General features: G+C 34.8%; 2 protein-coding genes across 4 annotated transcripts; both read right to left on the reverse strand.

Annotated features, from left to right (window-relative positions):
- Nucleotides 1-1941: 1941 nt before the first annotated feature.
- Nucleotides 1942-6501, reverse strand: LOC101207964 (peroxisomal membrane protein PEX14). 2 transcript variants are annotated; one of them, XM_004138061.3, is made up of 12 exons: nt 6229-6501; nt 5823-6067; nt 5635-5677; nt 5297-5487; nt 4905-5091; nt 4721-4810; nt 4298-4365; nt 4128-4170; nt 3978-4036; nt 3522-3566; nt 3040-3108; nt 1942-2631 (listed from the first exon to the last, which is right to left on the reverse strand). In XM_004138061.3, the coding sequence occupies exons 1-12, from the start codon at nt 6284-6286 to the stop codon at nt 2164-2166; spliced, it is 1566 nt and encodes a 521-aa protein (XP_004138109.1). In that variant the 5' UTR covers nt 6287-6501; the 3' UTR covers nt 1942-2163. The 2 variants fall into 2 exon arrangements, with proteins under 2 accessions (XP_004138109.1, XP_031746039.1); XM_031890179.1 differs by lacking the exon at nt 3040-3108.
- Nucleotides 6502-7395: 894 nt separating this feature from the next.
- Nucleotides 7396-11302, reverse strand: LOC101208208 (putative exosome complex component rrp40). 2 transcript variants are annotated; one of them, XM_004138062.3, is made up of 9 exons: nt 11005-11291; nt 10835-10909; nt 10604-10690; nt 10378-10434; nt 9277-9369; nt 9086-9158; nt 8800-8875; nt 8617-8707; nt 7396-7780 (listed from the first exon to the last, which is right to left on the reverse strand). In XM_004138062.3, exons 1-9 carry the CDS (start codon nt 11053-11055, stop codon nt 7652-7654), a joined length of 732 nt encoding a protein of 243 aa, XP_004138110.1. In that variant the 5' UTR covers nt 11056-11291; the 3' UTR covers nt 7396-7651. The 2 variants fall into 2 exon arrangements, with proteins under 2 accessions (XP_004138110.1, XP_031746041.1); XM_031890181.1 differs by lacking the exon at nt 10378-10434 and having other exon boundaries at nt 11005-11302.
- Between the last annotated feature and the right edge of the window lie 176 nt (nt 11303-11478).

Genomic DNA, 11478 nt, shown 5'->3' on the forward strand with positions numbered 1-11478 from the left:
AAAGTTATAAAGGAAGGAGTAGTGAAAGTAGACAGACTATGAGTCTTTAATTTATTATATTGGATTGGAGTGGGAGAAGTTGGTTTGTGTTTGAAAAGGAAAAAAAGATAAATGGCCTTTTAGTTTTTCCGATAAGGACAGAAGTATTGGTCATACAAATTAATTAATTAAATGCGATGTGAAGTTTCAATTCTTTTTCTTTCATTTTAAAAATAAATAAATATGCATATCACGTTTTTTTCGTTTTTTATCTACCAATTTAAATTGAATGGATTTATATTCAGATAATAACTGTGAAAAGTGTGGGACAAAATCGAACAACCTAAAATTTGTGGTTTGAAAAGGTTGGAATACTAGAAATGGTTGTTTTCAAATATAACAAAAAAAAACGTCGATAGAAATCTATGAAAAATATGGATAGATTTAGAAATTTTACTAATATTTTTAACGTTTTAGTGATTTGAAATATTTTTTCCATCTAAACTCATGGTTTTTGTTGTTAATATTTTTATTGTTTTCAATAAATTTAACAAATAGAGAAGAGAGATATTGTTAGAGAATTGACAAACATAAGCTGTAACAATTATGTGCTAAAAGTCTAAAGTCTAAGTCTGTGAAGATTGAAGAATGGGACTGCACAACACAATTTTCTTAGTCTAAGTTTGAATTAGACCGATTGTAAAAAGAATAGGAATAGTGAGAAATTAAACAAACAATTTGGCATGTAATCTAGAAAGGACTTAAATCAACGATTTGGTATGATATTTGTTGTCTTATGTTTTTAGATGTGTCGTGTCAAAGGGATGCAACACGTACGTATTTTGCATATTTTCCCTTTAAAATCCGTCTCCAATCCAACAAAATATGACCCTACAAATATTATTCTTTAATCATTACAAAATTATTTACTCGCTAATAGCACAACCCTTTGTTCTTGGTCGTATGACTAAAGTTTAAGAATATTGTGACACATGTAACACATTTTAATTCCCTAAAAATTTAGGGAAGAGCTAGATGAATAAAGGGCTTAGGCAAGGAAACCTTCTGAAACGAGCAGTGGGTCTTCATCTAGCGAGGTGGTCGTGCGATGAGGGATGGCTAGGTGTCAAGAACTTAGCAAAAAGCTGGCTTTATAGTCTAGTACATTTTGCCATAAGATCATGGCAGTCGATGATGATTTAAGTGTTACTCATCCAAGTGAGATACTTATGTGATGATGTAATTGTAGGCCTTTTGAGAAGCCTGTACAAAGTCATTTCATAAGGTTTCCCTGTTTTCATGAAGGTCTTGCATTTTCTTAGCGAAGGATTGATAGTTAGCAATGATGACCCCCCAACTTGTGAGATCTTTCTCAGAAGGAAGATGTTTTCAATAATTGTATTTCATGTTAGCACAGTAACTTTCCTCTATATCTCATTAGTTTCATTTTAGGTCTCTTTCTGATCCTGCGTCTATGGACTTATCTTCGCTTGTTGTAACTATTGTTTAAGATGAAATCTACTGGCTGGTAGCCTATTGGAGATTTTTTACCTCTAGTTTTGGGGGTGTGTTGTTTAGGCGGGCATCGTTTGTAACCTAGACTACAATAGTTTACACTTCACGTACAAACTATAGTAACCACTAACTAACTCAGCACTCCAAACAACCCTTTAGGAAGTATTATAAATTTCAAAAGCTACATTTGTGGACAAAAGAGATAGAAACATCTTCAAGTCAAATTATAGTAGCTGAATGGAATGGAGCATCACAATATCTAGGGGTATGGCTGTTGAGAACTAGAGTAGTTAATATTTTCAGGTTCTTAGAGTTCTGCAGTATGGAAAAGCACAGATACAAAAAAGACGAAGAAATCTACATAGAATATAGGTTTAACAGTTTAAAGCAGATTCTCGTAACAGGATTCAACACCAGTTAGTATCCATCCAGAAATGGCGCACAGAGTTGAAAAGAAAAACAATGTACTATCAAATACGTTGTGTAATAGCTTTATTCTATAAAGGGAAAATAAGACCAGTATTTGTTCAGCATATTCAATAAAATACACAAAAACTTTTCAGGAAATCAGATAGCGTTCAAACATCTATTTCTATGAATTTAGAAAGAAAAAGTTTTGAAACTATACCTCCAGATAAGACGTGGTGTTTATAATACTTCAGTGCCATCTCATTGCCCTCGAGTACCATTATCTTCCACTTGTATCTCACTAGAGCTCAATCCCGAGTTCTCATAATTGATTGCTCCCCCAGATTCAGAAATTTTTGTGGCCTTCTGCAACTCATCGGTTACATTTGGTGTTGTTGCTAACTGTTCATCAGTAAACTGCTCTTTCTGAATAGTTGGTTTTGGCCTTCGGATGGCTTCAGCTGCTTCTGGCAATGCAACAGGAGGTGGCTGAGGAGGAACCCATGCACGTTGAACGGGTTTCTCAGCAGAGAGACCATTGGAAGAGCCTGCCTTCAACTCATTATTATCAATCTCTGTAGTATTAACATTTCTTTTCTGCCACCAAGGCACTGAACCGTTATCGTTTTCATAAGTCACACCATTGTTTTGTACCAAGGAATTCAAACTGGTATCTTCTTGAGACTGAGGGAAAAAGCCAGGATTGTTTTGCGTACCAACCTCCCAAGGCTATTATTACATGCAGACATAAAAGAGAAATTAGTAAATATTTCCTTTGCTTTAGTTCACACGAGATCAGTTAAAACATATATGTACCAGAAGTCTCTACTTATGGTTAATCTAGATCCTTCTTGGGTAAAGCATAGCCAGTTTGGATTTATGATGGAATTAATACATGTTTTCTATAAGACAAGAAATAAAATAAGAAGATTTGTGACATTTACAGAGATGAATAGGTAATCACTCCCCACCACTAAGAGAAATCGATCGATATAGATGATTTCCGATGCTTCCTTAGTTTAGTGAGGAATGACTCAGTATCATTCTTCATTTTTTTTCTTTGCAATGAAATGTGCTAGAAATAAAAATGATATCAGAGACAAGGAAAAGCTGAAGAAAAACTTTCATTTAGAAAACCTTGGCTCTAGGTGCTAGGCGAGGATTTGTTGGTGGCTGATTCGGGTTGGGAGGTAAATCATCTATGTCCTGCAGTGAAGCCAGTATTGAGAGACTTAAAACAAACCTCACAAGGAGCTCAGGAGTTTACGAAGAAAAAAAACATGCATAACTACAATTTTAGTCCTCGAAGTAAGATATCAATTTGATTTCTCTTATTTCTTTAAAAGATAAAAAGAGAGTGAAAAAGGAAAAATAGGTGGAGAAACCCTGTTTTCAGCATTAATTTGATCCACTGACACAACCATTCAACTATAATGCCATTTCCAATAAATCCAATATGACCAATTATATACCAACAGCGCCTTGCAGGTGAAATTACAAATATTAAAACCCAAAAGAAAAGTAAGACTTGATACCAATCATGTACGTGTGTGAGTGTCTAAGGAACCAATTTGAAAGCCAAGCTCTATTCTACCTAGAAAAACGAATTAATAGCTTACTCGAATATTAGATGGCTTTTCTCCTCTCTGGATCATGGCCATGATCTGTACATAAATAATAACAAGAAGATATGAATCAATATTAGAAAACTTAACCAAGATACTATAGAACACATCAGCAACCAGCAGCAACAATTTACTATGAATAAATAATTAACTGCACCATATAAGAAATCAGCAGCTTGTTAACGTAGGTCAAACCAGGGTGTGGCAAACTGCAGATTGTTCAATAAAATTCTAACATACGAGGTCAATTTTCTCAGTTGAATTGTCTATTTATATTGTAGACAAGTGTTTATAATCATGAAAAACAGTCAATAGTAGTGAGTTTTCTCATAAAGTATTAGATCATGTAAGTTTACAAATCTACCTACCAGACAGCATGCTTTGACGCGGTAATATACTTTTCAACAAAATAAAGTCATTGTCCAGAAGTGACATGGGAAATTACATTACCTCCATGTAAGACTTGGGATGTGGTGCTACTGAGGGTTCGGCAGGTGTGGCAAATGTAGCTGCATATAAAAAATTTAGGCATTTCACAATGATGCTAGTGTTTCAAAACAAAAAACACCATACAAGAGCACTTAAACTGCTAATAACAACCTGGCTGCAAGCTAGGGTCCACCTTGCCATTGGAATATGGTTGCTGAAAAGTATTAAAATGAATTGAAGGTCAAATTTCAGTAATGGAGATTGGAGACCAAATACCATAAAACCAAAATATCATCTCATGCCAAACAAATGTTGCCCATTCAATGACCACTATTGCTCACCTTTGAACTCATGGGAGTTATTCGATAATCTTCTTGATCAACAGTAGATGTTCTTCCATACGTGGTTGCTACCAATATTTTGTAAAGGAATTAGGAGCAATCATTGGTTAGTCAATATATTTCTGATAACTGAACTCTCATTTGCAGATATATTTCATAGTGCTAAATTCATTTTCCCCATTACCAAAAAAGTTCTTCTATTTGTGCTCTTTGCTGATGATTCAAAAGGAATAAGAAACACAATCACATGATTTTTCGAAACTGAAATGTACAAATCAAACATGTTGCATATCACATTAACTTAAAACCTAAATATCAATGCCATTTCCATCCAAGTAAAGGATTATAAAACTTGCATATCTGACAATTTTTTCATTTTTCTTCATTAAAAACTCTTCTTTCAGATAACTTAATCTGTTATACCTTCCAATTTCTGAATGGCATTCAGCATCAACTTCATCTGTCCAAGCTGAGCAGCCAACAAGTCGACACAGTCCTCAAACTTTTTTTTCTCTGAAAGGTATTGAAAAACCTAGTGTTACCAATTTTTCAGTCCAAAGTAACAACTTAACTAAGAATCAGCAGAAGAGAATATAGCTAAGACCACCTTCATTTTTTGAAAACATCATCTCTTGACTCGCCTTTGCCACATCAGATGCTGCTGCTGCTGCTGCTTTGGCAGCAGCCGCAGCTTCCTCAGCTGCACTTGGTTTTGAATCAATTTTCTTCTCAACGTCATCATCTTCTAATACAACTTTACGCACCCAAGATTTCAACCGAGGAATAATAGAATTCTGAAACAGTGATTTTTTTATTAAAATTCACAGAAACGTCTAAATAGAGTTTATCTTAGTCCCGACAAAATGGGGTCATATTTAAAAATGCACTCAGCCCTCAGTCAAAACATACAAATTCCATAGATCTTCTAACTACAGAAACAACACCCATAGTCATAAAACGTCTGGCCCTTCAAAGAATAGCGAGTAATACAGAAGTTACCTTGATTAATACAACTGTTCCAGCCCCTGAAACAGCCAATATTCCTATTGCAAGGATGGCGTGTGACCAATGGAATCTCGACCGTGCGATAGTACCCACACGAGATTCACCACCAGCAGGAGGAGAGACCGCAGCAACTGGTTGAAGAGATTGCGTAGAGGGCTGTGGCTGAACTGTGTTCACTTGTCCATCTATTCACAAATAAGCACATAAAACCTAATGAATTTGAACAACTCAAGAATTTTCAAGACATAACAATAAGAGGAAGAAAAACAAATAATGAAAACGGACTGAATAAACTATGAGAGTTCTACTTTACTCCTCGAACTAATCATCACCTTGACTCGCAGTCGCAGTAGTAGTCTGAGCATTAGGAGGGTCCTATTTTGACGTCCCCAACGCCCAAAGATAAAAGAAAAATGAAGAGTGAACAGCAGTTAGGAACAGCATACAAATAAAAGAAAAAAAAATCGACAATAACCCATCAATCTATAAAAAAAATTGAATGGAAAATTAATTAGCTTACGGGCACACGCCTGAATGCCTCATCAATCTCTTCCTTCGTAAGACCCTTTCTTTCTAAAAACGATCGTCTATACACAACAGGAGAGCCTCTTACTCTAGGATGTTGAAGAAATTTCACAGCATTTTGCACTTGATCCTCTCTCATAGGTTCAGTGTTCACAAACACCGATGGTGGAGAGGTTTGCTTCTCAACCTCCACCTTCGCATCCCCATGATCCTCAACCGTAGCTCGTGCAGGAGCTGAAGCTGATACAATTAAAAACACCAACCTTCAGTCAATACTAACATAAGAAGAAGACAATTGGAAACCGATACCATAACTGGAGATTCCAACTTATTCGTAGCACATCACTAAACAGTGGAGGCTAAATTGGAAAATAAATCAAGAAATGGAATAAAATCCAAACCAGAATTGTGGGAGTTGTCGTCATCGGAAGAAGGAGGAGCAGATTGAGTTGCCGCCATGGAAGGAAGCTCCTTCTTCAAGTCTTGCACATCAAAGCTTACAGCTGAGAAAGGAAAAACTCGATCGAAGAAATTGAGGGATAAAGAGGAAGATAATTTGAAGGATAATAATGAGGAAATATCAAAAGAAAGCTGCGGGTAGAGGTAGAGACGGATGCTGGATTTTTCCGCATTTCGAAGAACAAATTATTTATTCATTATTCATTATTTATTTTTGTAAATTTGGGGGTGGAAAATTGAAGAGAAATATAAAATAATTGGATAAATATCATTATTTTTGCATCACCAAATAGAAATTTATAGAATTTAATTTTTGAATAATTTCCGATTCTTTTTTTTTTTTTTGAAAAGTTTATATAATATATATATAGATAGATGTTTTCGTGTAGGTTTCCTACGAAAATTACATCAATTTTAATTGTAATTTAATTTTTTAAATTTACTTTTCTTTTTGGATTTTTTTTTACCCAAAACATTATAAAATGCATATTTGATTGACTACTCTTTAGATTTATTGACGAATTAATTAATTAATCAGTGGTAATTGTCATTAGTTTTCTAATATTCATAGTGTTAGTATTAGGGCTAAAAAATTGGCAATATGAAACTCTTTCACATTTTCGCATTGATTGTGTGAATGAAAATCATCGTAAATATGCTCTAATTTCGATTTATAAGTAACCCTTAGAAATTTGATAAAACAATCTCTTTACTTTTTAATATCATAGATGTTATCATGTTTAATTGCTCGAAATTAGAAAAAAAATTACAATTTTAATATTTCATATTGATCACCACACTCAAACTTATTTTTTATATATAAATCGCCTCTTTTAAAACAAAGTTTAAATTACAAATTGGGTTAAAGAGAGAATTTAATCCAATCTAAAAATTAGACTTCAATCTCTATAGCACGAGAAAACCTCATGAGTAGCTACTAGAGTTTATTAAAAATTTGATAGTCTATCTTATCAACCATTTTCGACAAGATTTCCTTTCCAATTATAAAATTTTGGGACGTCCCATAGGTCCTAAAACAGACCCAATATTCGGATACAATTGATATTGAACAATTTAACAAAACTAAATTAGTGGTATTAAATTTGGAGTAGGTCTGCTCTTCTTTCCCTTCGGGTATATTTGCTAAACAAATAGAATTATGAAAATTTAATCCACTCACTATCTTTAATTCTTTTTCAAGGCCAATAACTCCTTAACAAGTGGACCAGATAGCCATTGAACTTGAGAGTTAATGAATATAAGAAAATCATGAATCTTTCTCAATTCCAAAGAGAAGAAAAGATTTGGCTAATTACTGTTCTCGTAAGACTTGAGCTAAATAATACATGACTACAAATTAGAATTCTAACTTGACAGCTTTAAATTGGCAAGGAGTTTGTCCACCATGATTCTCTGTTGAACACCAGAGAGTGTTTCGGAGTTCAATATTGCATTCGAAACAACAATGATTGTAGATGGAGAATCAGCATTGACCTGGGAGAAGAAATGGAGAAGCCAAAAGTAATAAAGGGCTATTTATTAGTAAGGTTGGTAGAAGAAATTTGGTTAAAAAAAACACTTTCCATCCTAACTTTCATGAAAATAACAAAGTAAAGAGTGATTTAGTCCCTATACTTTACCAGATTTAGTCCATTATCATAAAAGACTTCGTGAAAATTGTCGATATTTATTACATAACTTACTTATTATAGTTTATACATAAGTTTGATTCCCAATTTTATTAAATCTTACTTATATTTTGTTAGGCCACCCATAGTACAAAGGTATGCTTGTAGGCATGAGAAGAGAGAAGGTAAGGAAGTGGTAAATGTGGGCCCCGAGAATATTGTAGTTAGGGGGCCGTGACTCTTTACGTATAAGTAAAAATACTGTTTTGGTTATTTGGGGAGGGCAGCTTTTTGGAAATTATCTTGTATTAGGTCTCCTTGCAGAGAGATAGGGAAGCTCTTGAACTTCAATCGTAAATTTCACTGGTTTCTTGTTAAAGTTTAGGAACTAAATTGTTATTAAGTTTAAGGATTAAATTGTTGCTTCCATGAAAATTCAGGACCAAAATTGTTTTTTTTTTACCCAAGAATTAGATCTTCAAGTTTTAAAGAAGAGTTATGTTAGAGAGTAAAAGCGGAAGCTGAAGAATGGAGAGTAATAATCCCAAGTTACCAACAACCAGATATAACTGTCGGACGAGGAAATTTTTTCTTCAATAAAAAGAAGGTTAATATGTGATAGAAGGAAGCATAGGAAGAGAATTATGCATGGTAAACCCATAAAGTTTAGCAATGAAAATGTAAGGATTTGAAGAAAAGTACCCAAACGCGGCCATTTAAACCAACTGCTGTCTCGAATGAAAGCTTCTTCCCAAGAGATTCAAGAACTGGACATGAGGGAGAACTTAGAAGCCTAGATGAGAGGATAAAATCAACAATGAGAATGAATGATCGGAAGAATGACTTAAAAAAGGAAGAGAAACTAAGAAAAGCAATTTAGCTTACATTCTTGATAAGCCAGTTGAACACTCAAACATGTAGCCATCTTTCAGGAGGCCAAATCCAGCTGCTTTCCCACTCGCTACACAAAACAAAATGATACTCACGTGAGACACATTATCACAACAACCAAAAACCGAAAAGAAACATGAACTTGCATGGAGAACGCAGATGCTGTCCACCCCTCTTCAGAGGATAAGTTTACAGGAACATCAATATATTTCTTTGGTGGAGACTGTTTTAAACCTTCAAAAAATTTATTGGACGTGGAGATATGGAGAAGTTAACTAACCATCGGTGCATGCCAACTCGGGATTCATTCCAGGGTTTACCTTCACTACCCGCACATAAAGCAGGGCACCCATCTACGAAACAGAGAATCAATAGGACATGATAAAAACAAATTGATGCTTACCTAAAAGGAAGACAGAGGAGCAACTATATTGAAAGGTCATATAGTGAAAATAACAAAATTATGCATACCTCAAATTTGGGTATGTTTCGCCTTGTTCCTCCTTCAAATGCAAGAACAGGAAGAAAGGCTAACGATGGACCTTTTATGTCAACAAGAAAATTCTGCAAACGAGAAAAGAAATAATAAAGAAATGATTAAATGATGATAACTTAAAAGGTAATCGAACAAAAATCTAAGACTCCAACTTCCCAAGGTTTATACACATAGAAATGAAAAAGAGGAAATAGAGAAGCCTAAAGATATTGTTGTAGTGGAGAAATGAGCATCTTTGTGGTGCATGTCTGCTGTGACTTCGTGGAGCCTAGGTGTTACAGTTAGAGTTAGGTAGAGAGTGCACTGAGTGCTCTGTGCAAGTGGATAGAACTCTAAGGGCAAGTCTGAGAGAGGAAAGGGTATGCACTTGGTATTTTGATTTGGGACTCATATTTATTTCGAGGGTTCTCACAGAGGAGAGCTCTTGAATAATCTGCATTGGCTATTAACACAGACCGCTGAATCGCTGATAAAAACAAATTGATGTTTACCTAAATCTTCCCTAGTATCACAGGACTAATTAGACATGGATACCCTTGCAATGCATTCTTTGCAGAAGGTAGGAAAAGGACCTAGATCATTTGTTATGGGATTAGTTTGCTCACTACCTTCGGAGTCACTGAATAAAATTATTTAGTGTTTATCCGGTTCAAATTAGATATGAGCCATATGGCAAGGTTTTGCTGAAGGAAGTGCTTCTAAATCCTCCTCCCTTCAAAGAGAAGGGCAAAATTTTGTGGGCTGCTACTTTCTTTGTAATTTTGTGACATTTGAGTGAAATGCATATTAGATTTGTAGAGAGATTGGGCGGTCTGGTAAGAAAGTTTGGGAGGAAGCTAAGTTTAGCACCTATTTTTTTGTAATTACGAGCTTGGTATTGTTCTTTCGGTTTGGTGTCTTTTTCTGTAGCTAGGGCCAGGCACTCTTTCACTTATATATTCTTTTATTTCCCTCAACGATAGCGTATGTGGATACCAGTCAAACCATAACCATCCACACACCACAATCGGAAACAGCATGGGCCAATTATTTCATAATTGAACATATACATGTGTTAACAATAAAGCAGCACTTACGTCGGCTCTAGAGTCAAGTACGATTCCAAGGACACAATCTTCCGCACATGGCACGTACTGGAAAACAGCAATTTATATAAAAAGTAAACGTCAGGATGATAATGCTAGCAATTCGATTAAAGAAAACCCCCGAAACTAGCGTTGAAGATCATAATTCAAAAGATAGCTGAAAGAACAAACAATATAAGGATCCTCAATGCCAATTTGAACAATGTCATTTACCTACCCTTTTCTGTGAGCTTTCAACCCAATATTTGTTTGGTTTCGAGAACCTCAGTTTTCCAACTTTGGAGACAGAAATAGCATCTTGGTCCTGAAAGATTATTTTTTTAAAAAAAACATGAAATTAAGCAATCTTGTAAACAACACAACTGCAAATGAAAACTAATGGGTGTTGAAAAGCAGAAACATATAATAGAAGCATAAACATTGAAAGAAAGAAAACCCTAAGAGGCACCTGTCGAAGACCGCCTCCAAGCTTGATGGTCTCGTTGGCCATGTTTGAGAGGTCAAGAACCACATCTCCTGGAACCTAAACAATTTTACATTCCAACAAAAATGCCTGAATACTCCAATTCATTAAGAAACTGCAGAACATCGAACAGACGAGATTGATTTCAAGCTTACAACTGGCTGATCAACGAGAGTAGACGACGAACTAGAAGGCTTTTCAACCATTGTTGCAGATACAAGTAAGAAAAATCTTGTACTTGCAAGCGACGATCGGAAGAATGGTGAGCGATGAACACGAAAGAGAAGGAAGTATACGCGCGAACAAGTGCGGAACGAATTGTTTAGAGAATTTATTAGGGGAAAATCAAATTTCACGTGGTCACTTTTTTAACCTAAGCTTTCCGTTATACTCAAATCCAAAATGTTGCTTTGCTTTAATAAAAATTATAAAAAAAATGTATACAATAATAAAAATATTTACAATTCAAATTGCTTCAATTATATTTTTAAACTTTAGTAAATTTTATACACATTTTAAATTTAAAAATATTTAAAACTAACTTTCATAAATATAAAACAAATCGGGTAAGAAAATAAGAATACAGAAACTGTCCTTTCTAAATATAATCGGGTAAGAAAATAAGAATG

Source organism: Cucumis sativus, chromosome 1 (assembly GCF_000004075.3).
Source record: "Cucumis sativus cultivar 9930 chromosome 1, Cucumber_9930_V3, whole genome shotgun sequence".
NCBI lineage: Eukaryota > Viridiplantae > Streptophyta > Magnoliopsida > Cucurbitales > Cucurbitaceae > Cucumis > Cucumis sativus.

Excerpts from the sequence above, each read along its gene's own strand:
- LOC101207964 (XM_004138061.3), bottom strand. The coding sequence starts at position 6,286 with ATGGCGGCAACTCAATCTGCTCCTCCTTCTTCCGATGACGACAACTCC. Across the intron at positions 5,678-5,822 it reads AGGCATTCAGGCGTGTGCCC|GACCCTCCTAATGCTCAGAC; the intron begins GTAAGCTAATTA and ends ACGTCAAAATAG. Across the intron at positions 4,366-4,720 it reads TGCCATTCAGAAATTGGAAG|CAACCACGTATGGAAGAACA; the intron begins GTATAACAGATT and ends AAATATTGGTAG.
- LOC101208208 (XM_004138062.3), bottom strand. The coding sequence starts at position 11,055 with ATGGTTGAAAAGCCTTCTAGTTCGTCGTCTACTCTCGTTGATCAGCCA. Across the intron at positions 10,910-11,004 it reads CTCTCGTTGATCAGCCAGTT|GTTCCAGGAGATGTGGTTCT; the intron begins GTAAGCTTGAAA and ends AAAATTGTTTAG. Across the intron at positions 7,781-8,616 it reads GTTTAAATGGCCGCGTTTGG|GTCAATGCTGATTCTCCATC; the intron begins GTACTTTTCTTC and ends TTCTTCTCCCAG.